This window comes from Amblyomma americanum, chromosome 5, assembly GCF_052857255.1.
Source record: "Amblyomma americanum isolate KBUSLIRL-KWMA chromosome 5, ASM5285725v1, whole genome shotgun sequence".
In the NCBI taxonomy this organism is placed as follows: domain Eukaryota; kingdom Metazoa; phylum Arthropoda; class Arachnida; order Ixodida; family Ixodidae; genus Amblyomma; species Amblyomma americanum.
Genome location: NC_135501.1, coordinates 209,411,118 through 209,431,674, shown reverse-complemented (window position 1 = coordinate 209,431,674; position 20,557 = coordinate 209,411,118). Strand labels below are relative to the sequence as shown.

Genomic DNA, 20,557 nt, shown 5'->3' with positions numbered 1-20,557 from the left:
GATGTTTTGCTATTGTTCGGGGGGGGGGAGCTTCAGTGTTGTACCAATTTAAGCAGAGACGCGGGTCTTGAAATGAAAATTTTTATTATAAAAGATATATTCATGAAATTGGGTTTGCATACGTGTTTCTTGCCGTTTTCAAAAATATAATTAGTTTCAGTATATCTCAATTATTTTCTATGTTATGGAAAAGTAACTCAAGCCTAATTAGGCAATTTCTTACGGGTAGTTAAGACACCCCTTCCCTTCATTGTTTTTTGCTTTCGACTGAAAAGAAGCTGTAGCCAAAGGCATGCTATTTATATTGTTATTTAGATATATCATTATATAAATTGTTAAATTATGTCCAAGCACCGTAATTATGCTAACATGACTAGCCTTGCAGAACTTTTTATATTTTTATGGTGCAATTTCAGTTCTTATAACGTTGAATTCAGAAAGAACTAAACTGTGGAGCTATGCTATTTTTTTTTGCCTGAGTCGAAAATTACAAATTTTGTGAACCATAATGTAGCCTAACTCTATTTCATAATTACGTTTACGTTCATGGGGGTTTAATCTCCCGAAGCGACTCAGGCTGTGAGGGAGGCCGTAGAGAGGGGCTTCAGACATTTCAACCACCTGGGGTTCTTTAATGTGCACCGACATCACATAGTGCACGGGCCTCTAGAATTTCACCTCCATCGAAATTCGACTGCCGCAGCCGGGTTCGAACCTGCATCTTTCGGGTCAGCAGCCGAACGCTGACAGCTTGGTTGAGTGGGAAGCACCACTCCATCTAAAGTCAGCTTTTTGATCTCTTTTGCGCATGCAGCAAATCCTGCTGTACACATGTCATCGCAGTTCGTGAGTAATCTAGGCTTAAAAAGTGACGTGGCTCGGCAACTACAATACTAAACAAACGGACAATGTTTAAATATATCACTCCATTTATTTCAGTTCTGTTCTGGCCATGTCCTACAGAAAGTGGACACATTGCATTCAATATGTTGAGACAATATTCTGGCACAGCTTTCTGGCACATTGGTACAAACAATGCTTGTGCATGTGCGCATTCAAAATGCATCAAATGATGTTCTTGTCATAGACACAAGATTCAGTGCATGAATATAAACGCTGGCACGGTGCATAGTCTTGCTCATGGCTGTACAAGTGCATGAACTGCCCTTCTCATGTGAAACTCCGGAAAAAGAACTAAGCCCGAAATTCAAGCATGACATTTCTAGTAAATCTTGGATTTACTAAAGCATATAACACAGAGAAATGCACGAAACAAATGTATACAAGTGTAAATAAGGCTTGTGCTAAAGTAAAAACAAAACAAAAATCAACATAACAGCTTGCCTGGCTGTCAAAAACTTGAGCATTACAACCAGATGTTTTTTCCTACCATTTGGTGGTAACACCCTGGTTACTCTGTTGAAGCCTATCACAGCTGGTAGAATTAAATATTCAACTTACTAGTACAGTCTACACTAGAAGTGTTCATGTACTGTGCGGCTTAAGTTTGCGGAAACAATGTTTATGTGACTGTGTAAATTCTGTGTAAATGTAAAGAAGGCATAAAAATAAAAAATAAAAATTATCTAGCTTTATAGGCAGAAGGCATAATCATTAGAGAGCGATGAATCGGACGGCACAACTTTCCGCTAGGTCAAAAAACTACAGGGAGCCTCTGTTAACAGTGATAGGCTATTACTATCTGCATAGACATCGAAGCAATCAAGCAAGCATGGGTCAAGCACGTACAACAACAAATACCATGGTAGTCTGGACCTGCCTATTTTTTGACATGCTCTAAACTTTTTTATGTGCGTTTTGTCCACAAACACTTAAAGTATTTCTGTGCGGTTTGCCTCACACCAGCAGTTCAGGACATGAATGGCGAAAAATTTTGACAAAAGCAAGTTCTACGAAGGTTTTGCTGGGTCTTTATGGTGTGAATTCATCCTGGATGCATAATACATTTGTCTAGCATGTTTTTGTCTGCTTTTATATATCTGTTCTAATGTACCGTAACTGGTGCCACACGACAAATTCTCAAGCCTATATAAAGAAAACCGGTTCTCGCCAAGCACCTCAGCATACACAATTGAGTGCCTTTCTTACATAGAATCCTATATCTCTCATGTACTACACAACACTCGGGAATAATGTACAAGTGCTAAAAATTGGTAAAAAAGAAATCTGAGGTATACATTTCAGTGTAGCTATAAAATTTAAAGTTCATTAGAATGTATTAATTTCCAGCTCTGTCCTTATGGGCTGAACAAAAGCTGCTGGCGTATCGCAGCAACAGCATAGAAAAAAATTCCATTTCCAGACCTCTGCCTCATGGACATGGCATAACATGGATGCTGTTCATTTATGCATTACACTGCCCAGACAAGAGGTAGTATGGCAACACACATTGGCAAATTCAGTACAGTGAAATGTGACATTGTCAAGATATAGGTCCTCATTCAATACCGTACCTTTGCTCACCCATTTTTCAGACTTCTCTGTGGTTGCCAAAAATGTACTGGTGTTGAAAGGTGGTGACTAGCAGTTTAAAAACTTCTAGCTCAAGGATGTACATACTGCATCAAGTTCTCTGGTGCACAACACAATAGGTGACTGTATTACCTAACAAAAGCTGTCCCTGGGTGTTTACAAAGCTTATAAAAGCCAAGTTGCACACACACAATACAATTTTCAAGGGTCTTGGGATGATGTAGTCTCATACATCCTGGACTGGACTGATGTAACAATTGATACAATTCTATTTCCATCATGTTCATTTCATCCTTTGTTAAGTGCTGCTGAGCTGCTGTTATCAGCGTAATCAACTAGGTGGTATGGCAGATATTAATGGCATGGTTTAGGTATAATGTGGGTAAGGGTATAATGGTATGTTCGCGATATAACATTCCGAAACTGCATGTGGGCCATTGGGGACGCCATAGTGGAGGGCTCGAGATTAATTTTTATCGCCTGGTGTTATTTAACATGCACTGACATTGCACAGCATATAGGCGTTGTTGCATTTTGCTTCCATCGAAATGCTGCCACCCTGATTGAGATTCCATCCTGCGACTGTGGGCTCTGCACTCAGCCACCACATTGGGTGGACCAATAAGAAAGGAACAGAACAGTATCAGTTGTTATATCAGTCCAATTTGTCGAGGCTTTGATTATTTAGTGTAACCGGTACAGTGTCATTGGTAGAGCACTGACTGAAAAAAGCCAGCTGCAGTGCAGGAGCCATGAAAATGGTAATGTCTGCGAGATGGCACTGTCCTTGTCGAAGGCCAAGTAGTAGACATCGCCTTGACCGCAGCCAGAATTTTTTGCCCTGCAGTCAATGGGCTGCAGCTCACGATTGAGGCACAGTCGAATCTCGGCCAGAACAGGCACTGAGTAGTTCTGCAATGAAATTCAAACATGAACAGCAAAATTCATATTTGTATGCTTCCGATCCGATAGAACCTGACATAGCCGAGGAATTGACTATATTGTACACATGGAGCTAGAAAAACTTGGGACAGAGCGTCACATAGATTACATTTCTGTGGTGCGTTTGGCCATGGTCGAAACTCAGCCGGGCCGACTTTAGCGTTATCGCAGTGAAATAGGGAACAGCTTCCACAGGCCTCGGCTTGGGAAAGCAGCTGCCACTTGATATGCAACGCTCCCTCCCGCTATTTTTTTCCTCCATGATTGTTGTGACATAGGAAGCAGTAGGGGGAGTATAGGTCCAGAATGACGTGAAGGCTGTGCCCAAGGGGGCCATAAATAGAATTTGTAACAACCTTGGCCGTGCCCTCATGTGGAAAGCAATAGAATGTGAGAGGGATGCCGGTCGATCGCACATTCCTTCCGCGTTCTTTTGTGGTCTACGGAACTGACAAAGGCGTTGCATGGTCAGCCCTCACGTCGTGGTTTTGCAGTACTTTAAGCCCGCGATGCGTTTTAAGGTAGAATTAATAGAATTGATACATGCAGCGATTACCGCGGCACCAGTTTTTTTTTCTACGGCGCGCTACGTCTGCTCAAGATTTTCGCCGAACAGCTGTCGACTGCTCACTGTTAGTTCATCTGGTGAATAACGCGCCAAGCGGCGCAAGGTTTAAAAGCCCAACATGCGCCGGCAGAGAAACTCTCTATCAGGTAAAAACCGAAACTACCAGCGCGGCGAAGTCAAGCGGACTTTCAAGACCGCCTGGCAACGCTGATCTGTTTTCTTTTTTATGCTATCCGTCTTTGCCTTGGTGCGGGGTAGTCCATAGAGTTTCTTACTATTACCTACAGGGAAAGCTGACGGCGCTGCACCTGTACCTCCATGGGCACGCAAAGCATCACGGGGCGATGAGCTACTTGGTGCGGGACAGTAGGTTTTTTTCAGGAACACAGAGTGGCATTACTGAGATGTCCCATTCCGTATCCACAGTGCGCTCCGTGCGCAGACGACTTCGGCGTAAAAGTAGTGTGCAAATGCCATAGTAGTGAGAACGCAACAGCACACGACGCCAATAAAAGGTTTTTGTTTCTGAAATGCAGTGAAAAAAACCTTTTAAAATGTTGAAGCGACAACATTTTTTTCAAGAACACATTTCTTTTTAAAAGTGCGCCTGTTAAGCACGAAATATTGGCTTTTATGGTCTGCAATGCTTGGCCAATAGGAGAGCAAGCCATCGCTTATTTTGAGCAAACTTTGCATTTACATGCTTTCCTGCTCGTTTGTTACAATTTATAGACAGGATATTGAATGATAGGACATTCTTGATTACCGAGCAATGTTTGTTTTTTCATTATTTTTTGGCCAAAAATTGTAGTTCTGCAGTCAGTAGCTCTCCGCCCCATGATGCTTAGAGCGCCCATGGTGGTACAGGTGGTCTCGAGGAAGCTCCATGCAAACTCCCAAAGGTGGGGTGCCAGCTTTTCCTATAGTTAATAGTAAGGAACTCTATGGGGTAGTCAGTTTACGGGTAGTTTCGAATTGCTCAAACTGTGTGCAGCATTTCATGCGGACACCACAAGCTGGCATTCCCCGCGGCTTGTAAAACAAAGAAGAAGGAAGCCAACAGCGAAAGGTTGTGTTCACTGTTGCTCACGATACCCGCGAGACGGATATGATTCGCAGGGCGACTCAGGTAGTATGAAGCCATCTCATCACTGCGCAGCCAACCGATGCTAGGCGCAGGGAAAGGTCATCGACAGCTACGTGTGTCAACACAACTGCGTGAATGCGTGCTCTCGCAGCAGTTTCAATCCCTCCCCTGCTACGCTAATCCTCGTTCAGCCGAGACGCCCTGAAATGTTACAGCGGCAGCAGCTACATAAGAAAACTGCCTCACAGAGGTGGGTGGTGGCTCATTTGATGTCGTGTGGAGAGGTTGGAACCACGGGTCTCGCTGCAGTGCGTCGCGCAAATAGTTGTAGCGGGAGCTACACTAGGCTACCAGTCGAGCATTTCGTGGTACAGGCGAGACACCAGTTGTGCGGATGCGCTGTTACCATGGCAACCGGGAGTGGGTGCGCCGCGTGCTTTGCCGTTCCCCTCCCTCCTTTATCCTTTCCTTTACGGCGGGGTTCAGGTGTCCACCGAGATATGTGAGCATGGTACATGCGGGAGGCCAGTTGTGTGCATATGCCATTACCATGGCAACCGGGGAGGAGAAGTGGGTGCGCCGCGCGCTTTGCCGTTCCCCTCCCTCCTTTATCCTTTCCTTTACGGAGGGGTTCAGGTGTCCACCGAGATATGTGAGCATGGTACATGCGGGAGACCAGTTGTGTGCATACGCCATTACCATGGCAGCCGGGGAGGAGTGGGTGCACCGCGCGCTTTGCCGTTCCCCTCCCTCCTTTATCCTTTCCTTTACAGCGGGGTTCAGGTGTCCACCGAGATATGTGAGCATGGTACATGCGCGAGGCCAGTTGTGTGCATACGCCATTACCATGGCAACCGGGGAGGAGGAGTGGGTGTGACGTGCGCTTCGTCATTTCCCTCCCTCCTTTACGGCGCGGTTCGGGTGTGCACCGAGGTATGTGAGACTGTTACTGTGCTTTGTGCGCTCGCGGCGCCAACTGGCATGACGTCACACTGCGCGGCTTGCCGCCGCCGCAGTTTGGTATGACGTCGCACCATGTTCATCACTCGAACCGCGTGTCGCTGCATGTGCAGCATTGCGTATAAAAAGCGGAGATGTAATCGGCGGCTGTATCGCAACGCTTGATATGGATGCACAGAAGGAGAGGCCAGCCGCTGCTAAACGGCGGTATAAACAAGAGAACATTAACTCTTCCATTCCTGAGGTTGTCACCTGGCAGTTGGCTACACAACAAAGAGAGAATGAGAGTCGGAAGGCGAAGAGAGCAGCGGAGACGCCCGAACAGAGAGAGGAACACCTTGCCAAACGAATACGCGAGACTGCTGAGCGTAATAGACGCCGCATAGCCGCCGAGATGGAGCCTATGAAAGGCGTCGGTCAACGGCAACCAACCGAAGAGGATGTGAAGGCCTGTCGTGTGACTGATCACACTATTCGAGTTTCCGAAAGTGCATCTGCGACCTGGACATTTCCAGCGGACATGTCTCTCATTGCTAAACATACAGTGCCAACAACAAGCTCAGCCAGAGAAATGTACCTCCCGCTACGTATATCCTGGCATAGCGGAGCTAAGCGACTGCCAATTTTATTTTCTGCGCTAACGCGCGCTCGAATGCGTGTATAAGTAAATAGACCACGAATGCGATTTTGAAGCTTTATTGCCCGACTATAAGCTGAGCTTCAAAATCGCGGTCAAAGTGGGCAACGCCAAGTACGGCCTACATACTCTGCATCCACTGATGTAGTAAACAGTGACTGCCATATGCCCGGATTAAAGAAATAAAACTGTCCTTGTAGCCGCCGCGGTGGCTGAGTGGTTATGGCACTCGGCTGCCGGCCCGAAAGACGCGAAATTCTAGAGGCCCGTGTACTGTGCGATGTCAGTGCACGTAAAAGAACCCCAGGTGGTCGAAATTTCCGGAGCCCTTCACTACGGCGTCCCTCATAGCCTGAGTCGCTTTGGGACGTTAAACCCCCATAAACCAAACCAAACCAAAACTGTCCATGTGAAACGCAAATTGAGTGTGCAGTTTCGATGATTCGTGTTTCTTCAGTTAAGTTCAGTTTATTACCTGACAGAGATGCGTTATTCTCTGTTTTCTGTTAAAGCGATATAACCTGACGGAGATGTGTATTTTTCTTAGTTTTCTGTTATTGCTACAATGTCCACTAACCCCAAGCTCGAGAGCATAAGTTAGATGAGCGAGGCCAATCCAGCGCTTGTGCGGCGTCGAACTGTTGGGTAGGTAGGTAAACTTTAATGATTAAAATCAGAGGAATGTTTCTTGAGGCTTGTTGGTGGTGTCCTTATTCCAGTGCTCCAACTGTTTGCGCGGCTGAAAGTGGTGTTCGGGGTTTAACATCGCAAAGCAATTCGGGCTATGAGGGATGCCGTAGTGGAGGGCTCCGGATAATTTGGACCACCTGGGGGTTCTTTAACGTGCAGCTGACATCACACAGTACACGGGCCTCCAGCGAAATGCGACCACCACGGCCGGGATCGAATCAGCCTTCCGGGTCAGCAGCAGAGCACCAGAACCGCTCTACGCGGTTTGGCTCAAAGCAGTAATTCACATAGTGGCTGTCGACAGCGATTTATCCCATTACCTGGGCGCATTTTGCATGACCAGAGCAGAAAAATGCAATCCAAGTATATCACGCTTTTTTTTTCAAGGCCACTGTCGCCTTCTCTTCACTAACACAGTAACAGCACAGTGAAACATACACCACATGGAGTCTAGGCACCACAGTAGGTTGTGTTTGCAGTATGCACTGTTCAAAAAATGTTTGGAAGTTGCAAAAACACAAATAGAACTTATTGGCTCTAGTTGGCTTCCACATAGCAGTTTTTGATGTGGATTTCGAGCTTCCAAATACTGCAGTAGTACTGATCATTGTTACTTGTTCATGTTTTGGTGCTTTTGTTGTGCAATCTTTCAACGGCAGCGAAGCTGTTTTGAAAACTTCGGGACGGCGTGACCTCAGTGGTCGACTCGCACCCTGTGTGGTAGGACCATGGCTTCAGTAAGTTGCAGGGGTCGTCCCCTGAACAGCACTGCTGCTCCTTTGTCACTAGGGTTTTCCTTTCGGTTCTGCTAGTTTGGTGGCTAGTACAGGTACAGGCCCTGTGCAGCATTTGGGGTGCTGCACCTTCCTTCTCTTGTTCAAGTATTCTCTCTCCTCTCGTACAAGGGCAGTTGTAGTCTAGTGAAACTCGAATGAAGTGGCAAGCAGCAGTGTCCACCTGTTGTCAGGGTCAACGGCCTTGCGCTAGCCAAGGCTGGTGTGGCCATGACAACAGGCTGTTCGTCTTTGGTTCGGCATTTGCCACTTAGTTCTCGCGTTGTTTTCAGCTATAGTATACTTTTTTTTTTTGGCTTAACAAAGGGGTCGAAGATGCCATGCAAGATGGCAAAGGTAGTGGTAGTGATAAACTTTAATCAGTAAAAAGCTTTGCCCCCTGTTCTGGGAGGGGCCCTTAGTTCAGGGCTCCTACGGCCTTGGCTGTTTCCTATACCCACTGAACCAGCTGTCTTTGGTCTTCTACGCTTGAGCTAGACAGCATGGCCTCCCACTACTACTGAGGTTATGGGTTTGGGATTTTCAAGGATTTGACCAGAATGCAGGAAAGGGGGTTGATGAGCATCATGGAGCCCACCTAGCTATCAAAACCACATCGAAATGGTAGCAGTGTGGGTCGGTGTGGTGCTGTGGCCCTTATCTTCCACCTGTTCAATAATAAAATACATGCAGTTACAAGCCATCTCGTCTCTTGTAACAGCCCTAATGGTCTGATCAGTTTACTACACCATCAGAAAATGCTCATTTTAAAATGAGAAATCGATTTACTTGTATCATTAGTGCCATCTGGCTTCATCTGCTATGGCAATGTAAGAAAACAGTTTACACGGGACATGCTCTGAAGACTTATCAAGGATTCACCTTATTTGAGTAGCACATGAAATTGGCTGCTTCTTTGATATCGTCATGGAGGGCCTCTTTGATCTTTTGCAGCTGCAATGGAGAAAATAAAAGAAAGGGGAGATCTGAATTTAGAATTTCTTGCAATCAGCTTTATTTTTACCTCTTTCCATAAAGTTCTGAGAATGCTTTAATATTTCAACTGGGTAATTGTACTTATTACATACTTTGTGGTGAGCCTTTTCAGAAAACAAAAGAAAAAGCCCTTTCTCTATGTCTATAGTGAATTCGGGTGTGAGCTGCGTATGCAGTTTAAACAGCCATCTCACACAAATTTCTGCGTTTGTCTGGGCAAAAAAGTCACACATGCTTTTTATGGAGGCGTTATTCATGACTTATGGGACCCTTTAAAAGGGCAGTGAGCCCCAATGGAGCAGCTCAGGAGAGCATTCTCAAGCAGGCACCGACTAGCTGAGAACGTCATCAAATATTTGGCATTTTGAGACTTCGTTGACGTTCATTTGGAGGCTAACAGTTTATTTGTGACAAATTTGGAGCTGAACAGGGAGTATTTTTTCCCTGCCACTAGATTCAAACTCATGACAATGATGTCACCAATGACTGCCTGGAAGTGAATGGCAGTGTGGGCTAGCGTTATAGATCCACAAACAAATGAGTACTTGACATCACTGCAGTTCAGTGGTGACAATGGCCTGTGGCAGCGACACTTGACCTTTTCTGGCTAAATAAAAGCTTGTTTTTCAATGAAAGTAATCTCTCACTGTCAGTAGATCACAGCAATCACTTGTGCTGGCCAACTTCAAATTGTGCTTGGTGCCCCATCAGAAATGCGCAGCAGTTTGCCCTGAACTGTTTGATTGCAACTTGCATTCTTAGTTTTTGCAGACTTAGAAATTTATGAGCAAGGGTTATGTGGCATGTTTTCAAGGTCACCTTACCGGATAAGTTTTCTCAGAGGTTGGCACCACACCACTATTTCGGAGATATCTGAAATGCACAGTAACAAGAGATTTAGGCAGTTTCTACACAAAATGGTTTCATAAGTGAAGTGGCATTGATCTACCTTATGTTTTTCTGGCTGTAAGTGTATCTCACTACTGGAGGAACACTTGATGCATATAATGTCACAACAGTTAGCATGCAAGAGGGTGAGGTATTTTGATACCTTCAAGAGTGTAAAATGAAATTTCCATTTACTTTTGTCCTGATCCACTCTTCAAGATGTTGTTAGTAGCACTGAACGACAGTGACATAAATCCATGCAAATTTCGGGTGGATACATTGTTTTTCAACCCCCCCCTCCCCTTGACCTAACAATTCCCAAATGCCGGTATAGACAAAGCCGCTGCCGTCAGCAGAAGCCTAGCTGACTGGAGGTGATACAGAGGAGCAAATTGAACAGTCGACGAGAGAAGGCTCCAAAACGTCCCATATAGCAAAAGGCCATTACCATCCAGCTACAAACCCTGCAGAGTGCCCCATGCACACAGTTAAATACAGCACAGTGTGCCGCAATGTTGACAATAGATGCTTTCCCTTTGAGGATAATATCTTCAACTGCATTTCTTTTTAAGAGCAAATTTTCGTCATGAAAAGCAAACGGGCCTGCACGGGCAAGACTGAATGAGCACCACAGGGGCAGGCCGGGCCTGGCCAATCATTAGTAATTGATAGCAGGCCGTGGTCGGGTTCGGAATCTGGACTGAAGTAGCTGCGAGTAGGGCCAGGCCCAGTCTAGATACTGGCTCGTGCAGACCTTTCGCGCCGAGTATAATGTTATATGTTGTGGCTTTCCAAGAATCTAAAGCCTGCGTAGTGCTATTTAAAGGGACTATGCAATAAATTAACTGAGGTTACGTAAAGCAGATGAGAGATAGGCATTCGATCACTCGTCACCCCAGTGCAAGAATTTTTGACCTAGCATCAATAACAGCGAAGAAATAGACGATTAAAAATTACGCTCCTCTCCCCACTGATCTCGTACACGAGGAGCACCAGGAAAAAATAAAGAAAAAAGCTCTGGGACTGGGCCCCACCCATGAATACGTCATTCGCTGACGTTTATTTTGCAACTTCCGGTTGTCGCTCCTAGCCCCCCAGCAGCAGCGTCAGCGGCGTGGCGGCATCTCTCCGGTCTCTTCGCCTTCCTGGATTGCGGCGGGTGTCGGGTTTGTTTGCTTATCATCTCTGGTAATTAGCAGTAATAAATCCGGACCTCGAGGTGCGACTGCTCGCTTTTACGGCTGCGATGGGCATCGAGCCCTATGCATGTGCACGAAGAGCCGTGCGAGTGGCTCCGGAACTCCCGACAGAAGGAGGCGGCAGAGGAAAATTGAAACCATATGCGCGAAGGCAATGCCCTGGCTCGCGCTTGCCTGAGAGGGTCACGCGGCGGCACGAGCAGACAATTTTTACGGCTACTGGAAGTGTGCCCATGACGTCGTGGCTGCCGTGGCTCCAGCCTGGCGACGTCACGGGTAGTGTGAAGTCTTTGTTTCACGATTTTAGTTCCAAAATCGGTCACTACGAGCACACCAATCGGCCTGTGAATTTTAAAGAATGCGGTTTTTAAAAGTTCATAATAAATTGCCGATTCAGTTCTGCAGACTCATACTTAGTGTGAATGCTTCTTAGCATCATTTCTAAGCATTGAAAACATTTACAAGTGACTTTTTATTCGTTGCATAGTCCCTTTAAGTATTCCAGTTCAGCAGTTGTGCTATTTCTACGCTATTTAACCAACATCGCTTTCTCGCTATATAATCACAGCAGCCTCCACGTTCCTTTATTTTTGGCTCATAGGGCGCGTGGGCCGGAGAGTGTGGAAGGAACATTCGTAATTTTTAAATCTAACTAGCAGTTTTAGGAAACTGAAAGTGACTGCGACAAACATTGCTTAATGTGTTTTACTCATTTCTTTTTCTTAAATAAAGACGGCCAGCTGATATGAAGTAGTTTTATGCATGCCTCCAAGGCGAGAGTTGCATCTATCAGTGCCTGTCTCGTGCACTGTTAAAATGCTTGCCAGGTCCAAACAAATGAAAGACCCTGCAGAAAGGTTCGAGGGTTTGCACAGTGCCGACCCTCGAATGTGCAGGACTACCTTTTAACATCTCTGTCTCAATCACAGATTGACTCGGTGTCAGAAAAGCGGAGGCTTGAAGTTAAACACAATCACACGTAGTCATGAGAAGTCCTTTGATTGTTAGCAGATTGTAATTATGACAGGACTGTTTTTGAACATCTGATTCCCTTGAGTCGTTCTGTGAAAGGGAAGAAGAGGTCTCCTCGCTCTCGTTGCTTCCCTGTGTTGCGTGTGCTGCTCGTATCATTATATCCTGACTGGGATGAATCTCGGGTGGGGATGCTCGCATGCTGTGTCCCCCCCCCCCCCCCCCCCCATCCCAAGCGAAGGGGGGTCAGGACCCCCCGCGTGATTTATGCTGCTGCGAGCGACTGCTGAGAGTTCTGGCCTGCCTATATACACCATTTTATCATGAGTGCCGCCATCTTGAGAACGCGGCGTCATCTAGTGTCTAGACTGGAAATGACTGCCGTGCTGGTTTGTGCGATTGCATCGCTGTGCACACACCAAACGGGATGCAGGGGGCACAAATTGGCATTTCGGAACTTCTGCATTAATTTTTTTTATGCATCTGAAAATTGTGCACTGATAGGAAAAAACTTTTCACGGAGCAACGAGGCAGTTCAGTCAAGAAATGGCTGGAACATCGGTGGACTATGACGCCACAGGTGCTTCCACCGTAGTGATGACGAATGGCATATAGATGCAAAAAAATTCGCGCAGCACTGGCTGTGACAGTGGCCGAGGGAGTGGTACGGGACCCTGTACCCTGTCTTGTGTGTCGTGTGTGTGTCCTCTCTCCTGTCTGCACGTGGCAGGGATTGTGACAGCTCGGGTGTGACATCATCACACTCTAAATTTTGCTCATGTTCGATTCCCATTTAGACACCAATTTTCTTTTCTTATTTTTATTCTGATGTCTCATGTCATATGACGTCACAGGGCACCAACTTCCGGCATCAACATAGCTATCTAGTGCTTTGCATTAATAAAATTGCCTGTGAAGGTGCGGGGGAATTGAAACAGGACTTTCAGATTACGAGGCGTGCACGCAGTCCACAGGCCACAAATGTGCATTGCTTCCTGGAGAACAAAGGTGACCCTAGTATATGTGTTGCCGTACGACTGTATGCTAATGAGCAGGTGTGTCATTAGAAAGGAAGATAAAAAAGATGAAAATGAAATAATAAAAAAAAACTGCTTTCACATTCAAAGCACTCAGCATTCAAAGTCTTAATTACCCATGGTAACTTTTTTTCCTGCTCACCCTCATCCTGTAAACTTTTGCTGCCTAGTGCCTTTTTTTTTTTTAACCATTCTTTCTCAACCGACAAAGCGTTCAGAACATAAATTCAACACAGCTGATAGGATGACACCCTTTTGGTTGATGCTTGCAATCCAAGGATGCCTCTCGTCTGTGAAGCGGTGCAACTGAAACAGCCTGCACCCACACTTATGCAGTGGCTCTGGATGCACTTCGCATGTTTCTGGAGACCATTTTTTCTACTTCCAATAGTTGTTACTACAGACGACAACAACACAGTGGTAGCCAGATGACCTTAAGTTTTGATTTGTGACGCTATTTAGATGCAAAATGCTTTGCAACTACTAAGTCATGCAAAAAGTCTGCATAGTGCATAGCTATTCTGCCTACCATGCCTTGGTGCCCCTGCTGCTGGCGCGTACCAGAGAGGAAAAGCGGTGGTGTGTACGCCGTGTTCGAGGCTATTTCCTTTCTTGCCATGAAAACGGCGTGTACTACACAAAATCCAAAGTGCTTTTTCAAACGTTCTCAATGGTCAATATACTTTACTCGAACCTAGGAGCTCAACACTACGTCTGACTAAGCACTGGCAATTACTCCAGTGGGTTCCTGCTCGGCTTTAAAACGACTAAGAGCAGTATAAGGAGCTGCTTTGTTCCATGTGGCCTGGTGCCTGTACTGGAATGTGTTTCAAGCGAACTTACTCTGTGATGTTGTGCTGCAAGTAGATGCTCAGCGTCCTGTTGAAGTAGTTGTACAGTCCGTCCAACTCAGGTACAGTGGTAGCACAAGTGCCGTGCTTTTGCCATTCGTGCTTCCTGAGTGGTACACAGAGGGAGACACACACTGCTACTGAGGCCATCCCAGGTTGCTGTATTTGCTGTGAAGTTTTCTTGCTGTTCACGGAGATTTTGTTTAGTCTTGCAGGAGCATATGTGTGATTGAGATTGCTTCATATTAACTGTGCAGAATGTCCTTGCTACAGCAAGCATGCCCGTTTGGAAATGATAAAATGTGTACTGTGCATTTGTTCATATTACTTGGCAGGAAGAGAGCCGTCTGCTCAGTGCGTTTGGATGAGTGGCCTTTGCCCAAAATCTCGGGCTGATGGTGATGGGGAATGTGGCAGGATTTTTGCAGTGAATATGACCTGAGACTCTGAGGAGAAGCTTTCCACTCCGCATATAACTGCGAACTCTGTCAGCTTTGCCTCTGTGGTGATCATCCTCCTTTTCTTTCTGTCAACAACAGCCAGCCAGGTCTTGATTTATCGTGGTTTCTGTGCCTCTCTGCTGCAGGTAACTTTCTCACAACTTTGTGGCCCCTTGGTAGTTAGTTCATAGCTAAGGTTGGTTCTGAAGACGGCGCAGAAGGGACAAGGGAGACACAAGAAAACAACGGGACAGGGTTTGAGCAAATAAACTTCAGATGAAAGTTCGCACCTGTCCCGTTGTTTTCTTGTGCCTTGCTTGTCTCTATCCGTTTTGCACAGCCTTCAGAATTAACCTTAGCCATTGGAGTTGATGACTGTGCTCACGCAGAAACTTGAGGAAACATTGAACCTAAAAGAATTGTTGTTGTTTCCATTTTCCAGAAGAGATTGGCGAGGAGCTTTTCTAAGCTCGAAGAACTATAATTGTTGGTTTACTGCGTGAAAAGATGAGGGAGTGCTATGAGCCACAATAATTCAATTGATGTAGAAAAGGAAAATATACTTTGCAAAGTTTTTTTTTCAGAGGTTGAAGCTTATTTGTATGATTGTTACAAAAATTTTCTTAAGAGGTTGAAAGCATTTTTGTGTGCAGCTCTTTAACTGAAGAAAAACTATAATAGGGAATGCATAACAGGTTTGTAATTGTAAACTTGTCTTCACAGTACTGCTCTTCTGTCTTAACAACGCACATAAGAACTTTAAAGACAAGTACGGCCTCAGATTATTTGTAGATTGCCTTTCCTAATAGGCAGGGTGCCTTTCGCACTTACCAGAAAACATTGTTGTTGATGGTGTTCATGGATGGCCAGTACAGGTCAAGGAGAGGTACCAGGGACTGCAAGTGTGAGAAGGATCATGGCATGCACACAGTACACGGCTGCATGAAACATTTATTGAAATGTAAATCTGGGCTCACCGAGAGAACTGTGGCATTGTAGCGAAGCGTCGTGTTGCAAAACGCAGGATAAGAGGTATTTGAAGAAGGCCTGCATCAAAAAGTAGGGCACATCTCATTTGTGAGTGGTGGAAATTTAAATTTTGTGCAGTTTGCTGCAAATGTTGAAAACTATATGAACGAAACAAAAGTGACCCTAAAATTACTGCATTAGTATTTGTCACTTAGCTGCCATATTTTCTCTGTCTCAAGAACAATGACTGTCATTGAACGGACACTGAGGACAACTTCATCCAATTTTGGCCATATGTTTAGGGAAGTTCCCCACCTACTCCACCTTGGGGATTGCCTTAAACATCTGACCAGCACTGTTCGCACTTTGAGTTAATGATCAATTCGCTCTCGCCCTACCATAAGCTTGCCGTCCCGGTTAGCTCAGTTGGTAGAGCGACTGCTGTGGTGAAACGGTGGTCCCGGGTTCGAACGCTGGACCAGGACGAATTTTTTTTTTAATTGCTAAGTTTCTGAGAAAAGCTGTATAGCTTTCCTCTGTAGCCATATGGCTGTGCTTGGGTGGATGCCAGTGGGTAATTACTCCCTTATTCCATGCAATATTTTTGCTAGTTAAAATCAATTTTGTGGCGCTGTCTAGTTATACTGATGTTTGTTCAGCAGCAAAAGGAGCGTTTATTTAATGGGGAAGGTTAGAAACTGCATGAAAAGGACAAGGAGATAGATAAACGAATACGACACCACAGTGTGTTTTTTTACCTCCTTGTCCTCGTCCTTTTTGTGCAGTTTCTAACCTTCCTTGAAAATGAACCAGCTATCCTTCAAGAACATTCTACTAAAACGCCTATTTAAAATGTTCCCATCACTCTATTGAAGCTCGTGACTTTTACACCGAAAAGGACTCATCCCATTAGAAGTGACTAGTGGCACAGCTTGGTCTCTGGGATCCATGCCCGAAATACTGTTTTGATGCGCGCAATTTACTTGCAAAATTTGCCAGTATTTCTAGCTTTTCTAGCTTATAAAAGCTGTTTTTAATAAAAGTAGCATTTTTGTCATTAGAAGTTAGAAAACTTTTGATACGTGGCACATTCAATTTTTCCTCAGTGTCCCTTTAAGAAATTATGTATGCCATATGCTTCATTTAATTTCACACTTTTGACTGATGTCATAGCATCCTTACCAAAGTCCATGTATTGTCCAGAAGTTCCTCTCGTTTTCTCTTATACACTGTAGGAACGGGCAATAGGCAAAAAAATGTGGTTAGATAATGGAAAAAAAAAAGATATATAAGTTTATACCGATACGCGCAGCTTTAGCTTAATATGTTGGTGGGATGTAGCTTTCGTATTTGCAGATTAGCTGGTTCTGTTGGGTCCTCTCTTGAGTTGAGCCCGCTTGAAGAAACATATATTGCCTTAGCATCACCTGATGACCGTGCCCTTTATTGAAATGGTTGACAGGTCAGCCTAGTAGACTGCCACAACGTGGCGATACTATGTTGCTCTGATTTGCATATACAGGGAAAGAAAAATTACGATGTTTATGTAACTATATTATAGTTGGTGGATTAAGCTGACATTCAATAACTTGAAAATGCATGATGCCTATGTCTAAGGGAAATCAGTGCATTACCTGCAGGCTGAAGTAAATTGCAAATTAAGTTTGAATTATTCCACTACTGCATATGTGTTGGAAGGCACAGTTATAACCATTTGACACACTTTAGTTTCAGGTAGCTTGTGGCATGGTGACGTGGTATTTTCGGCACTTCCAATGGTTATTCATATGTGACTAGCTGGGATGCAGTTTTAAGCTTTCCATGCATGGATATGGCAATTCCAGCTTGTTCCTGTCTCTGGCATAATGATATATTTCTGTTGACTGACCTTGTCATCTGCTGTGCTGCAATAACCGACGCTCCACTGCTGACTGAGCATGAAGTAAGTGACTGCTGGTTCTTTTGAGTTTCTCCGCATTTGTGTGGCAAGTCCACTGCATGTATAGAGCACGATCGACAGTGATGTGACACCACCTGTGTGACGCACAAATTACACCTGTAGCATAAACACACGACATATTTGTCAGTTGTCCTGCAAACATGTAGGCACATTATGTAGTTCCTTGCAGGCATTGAAGAAAATTAGTTTCATGGAGTTTGCTGTCCTTATGTGATCGTCGCAAAATGGAAAAATGAAGCTTAGTTCGAATGACGCGCGGACGATACGTCTAATTTACAACATATGCCGTCATTTTTAAGCTGTTAATATGCTTCGCAGAACTGTGCGTAACACGACCGCGCGTAGGGACCTTTTACGCATTTTAATTTTATTACTTGAAAAGTGAACCCCAGCCGCTCAACAGGTAGTACGTCGAGATGAGTCGAAGTGATTCACGCATCTGTCGGCACCTCGAGGTCACGAGACTGCGCGCGCAGTGATCATGGGCACCAGAAAAATAAAAAATATAAACGGCCTGGTCTTGATTTTTCAGGCCTCGCGATTGTTATTTCCTATCTCTTTTCTTTTTTTTTTCTTTACATCCCCGAGGCCGAGCTAAACATTGCAAGCTAGGCGGTGACCGCGAAGCGAAAGCGGCAGCCGAATCCTCTCGCACATAATCAGCTGATTGCCGCTGACCTTTCCCGCGAACTGCAAAAAGCGAAACAGAACGGAACGAAGTCATCGCAACTTACCCAATAGAAGCCAGCAGCACGAGCAGCGCCGGACAATGCATTTTTGCAGAGCCTCTGTTGCGCCCGCTTAGTGATAATAGGCCTTTGTGTTTTTATGTCGCCCGCTGACGGCGTCCCTATGGACGCCAGGTCGTCGGATTTGCTGGGAAGCCGCAGCCCGTCATCGTGTGCGTCGATCGGGGACTCCTGCGACGTTTCATCGCTCACTGCGTTGGCCGTGTCGTATGTGACGTTGTGCAGGAAACGTATCCGACTAGAAGGGAGTGGTTCAGACACGGCGGTGAGCCGCAGCACGGAGCGGCGTTGTCGTTGGAGCAGCGCTATCTCGGTGTTGCTTTATTTGCGAAGCCTCCGAGATTGGTGTTCCTGTAGGGACGTTGAGTAAGTTGTGGTCTCGGAGGCCACGCATTTGGTTACGCAGTTTGGGCAGTCTGCACCAGATGGCAAAACGCGTCGTTGTCCTGTTAGTGTATAGTAAAGCCTTTTCCCTTTTTTTCTCATGACGCAGCGATGGCGCCACCGGCGAAAGCTCGGTTCGCACCCGCTTCCTCTGGCCTTTGCTTTGCATGTATAAAGCCGATTCAGCTCAATATTGCTATCGATATTACTGCGATATATGACTTTATTGTGGGCAAAGTGCACAAGAGAAAAAAAGACATACGTGTGCATATTATAGTGTCAGGGTTGCCGAGTTTGGAATATTTGACACGTTCAGCTCGGCCTTACGTAGCTGCAGTATCAATTTTCCCTTGACTACTGTGTTCTATAAAGCTATGCCCTGAGTAGAAGTCCAGACTCCCTATTACGGCAATTTTTTTCTAGTTTTGTTCTGAAAATGTCTGCAGTATCATGTAACCGTATTCCGTGTATTTTAAGGACATGCATGCTTAGTGCATTTACACGATGAACAGGGATTTGACAGATTGGAAGTGATCGATAGAATATGAACTTATATTTAAATTCGATACTGAAGCGAATGAATGAACAAAGTAAAGCAAAGCAGTCGTAGTGAAATAAAGATCGACGCACGTGTCCATCCAATCAAGCGCTTCACAGCGCGTGCACGTTTCCTCCCGCTATAGTTGCGCGCCGTTTTTTTTATTTTTTTTAAGGAGGGGGCCTCATATCCATGAATGAAATGCTTGCTGTAGACTGAAGCTTGCTGACACGATTTGTCATCTGGTCTTATATGCTACTCACATCCGATATGATATGGCACGTGTTTTGAGCCGCGGGCAGTGATTTCCCTACACCCCGAACCCACGCACACCGCCCTTGCCTTCCTGAATTAAGGCACCCTCTTAATTCATAACGAATTTCTTTTTTTGCAAGTGATGGGGAATTTTTGTAATCTTTCTCGTGAGTGTTAGAGTCATTATTAAACGTTACGCGACACATTAACGACACAAATACAATGACTGCCACTTCTCTACATTCAACACTCCCGCCACCCTCTCTCTCCTCATTTCAATTCCTTGGGTAGCCCCTCGCCGCGGGAAATAGCCAAGTGGTCAGGCAAACTCGCCTATATGTTCTGCCACTCTAACCGAGCGAGCGAACGTGCAAGCATGCTGCGAGCGTGTCCATTTGCAGCAGGTGGGAGTAGGAGGCTTCCATTTTCACGCAGGCTGGCATGTGGCCGCGGCCACAGCTGGAACGGTTGTGCAACCACAAAAAAAAAAAAACGCTAGAATTCCCCATAGCATCTGCGCTGCATAGCATGTCACGTAGAAAATGATATTGATAGTCCAGAAGCATTACCTTTAATGACAAATGCGTAGTCACATACGTTCGATGAACTGCTGCTGCTCGAAGTTGCATTCACACGCAAGGCGGAGTTCAGCAGCATTATACTTAGTCAGATGACAGACAACTCGCATTTTCTAAACAATTTGGGTGCACCACAGCACAAAAGAATGAAAATTAAGGCCTGTTCCTCGCCAGTTTTAAGCTGGCTTGAAGCTTTTTTTTTTCATTTTTATCATAAAGCACTAGGTGTGTTGCAAAGCAGCACTGCGCTAGAGCTGACGGAAACAGGAGATAAAGCAGCTGCTGTCTCTTACCTTAAGCGTTTCATTACCAAATAGTGAATATCTGGTTCAGCGGAAGTGCGTAGAGATAGTCAACGCAAAAAAAGTAACGTTGTGATCTAATATGCAGGTGAGCGAAAAGCCAAATGCAACCGTGGCGAGCAGCAGACGATCCGCACCCGATCGCCGGGCGGGGAACAGCAGCGCCAGATTTGACATGAAGCGGAGGCGCGCGAAACTACGCTTCATTTCATGCTGGTCGGCACACCTACTCATCTAGCCACCGTATGCATAGGATGCATGGATGCAGCATCTGTGCCATCGAGGTACC

General features: G+C 45.4%; 2 protein-coding genes across 3 annotated transcripts in view; one reads left to right on the top strand and one right to left on the bottom strand.

Annotated features, from left to right (window-relative positions):
- Positions 1-911: 911 nt before the first annotated feature.
- On the bottom strand, positions 912-18,533 carry LOC144133570 (ribonuclease Oy-like). Of its 2 annotated transcripts, none has more exons than XM_077666752.1 (9): positions 18,197-18,533; positions 17,391-17,496; positions 16,685-16,731; positions 15,511-15,580; positions 15,365-15,429; positions 14,086-14,199; positions 9,971-10,019; positions 9,033-9,104; positions 912-3,405 (listed from the first exon to the last, which is right to left on the bottom strand). In XM_077666752.1, exons 1-9 carry the CDS (start codon positions 18,235-18,237, stop codon positions 3,178-3,180), a joined length of 792 nt encoding a protein of 263 aa, XP_077522878.1. In that variant the 5' UTR covers positions 18,238-18,533; the 3' UTR covers positions 912-3,177. The 2 variants fall into 2 exon arrangements, with proteins under 2 accessions (XP_077522878.1, XP_077522879.1); XM_077666753.1 differs by lacking the exon at positions 912-3,405 and adding an exon at positions 3,412-8,818.
- A 252-nt stretch (positions 18,534-18,785) lies between these two features.
- Positions 18,786-20,557, top strand: part of LOC144133565 (uncharacterized) — a 36,263-nt gene continuing 34,491 nt past the window's right edge. Inside the window, exon 1 of the mRNA XM_077666746.1 lies at positions 18,786-20,552. Within this exon, the coding sequence (XP_077522872.1) occupies positions 20,514-20,552 (39 nt within the window). The 5' untranslated portion in view covers positions 18,786-20,513. The remainder of the gene's footprint in view (positions 20,553-20,557) is intronic.

Bases quoted from the DNA above. Each gene is read 5' to 3' on its own strand.
- LOC144133570 (XM_077666752.1), bottom strand. From the start codon at position 18,237: ATGCATTGTCCGGCGCTGCTCGTGCTGCTGGCTTCTATTGG. The intron at 15,581-16,684 runs GTAAGGATGCTA...TTTTTGATGCAG, and splicing joins TGGACAATACATGGACTTTG to GCCTTCTTCAAATACCTCTT. The intron at 9,105-9,970 runs GTAAGGTGACCT...TCTCCATTGCAG, and splicing joins CCTCTGAGAAAACTTATCCG to CTGCAAAAGATCAAAGAGGC.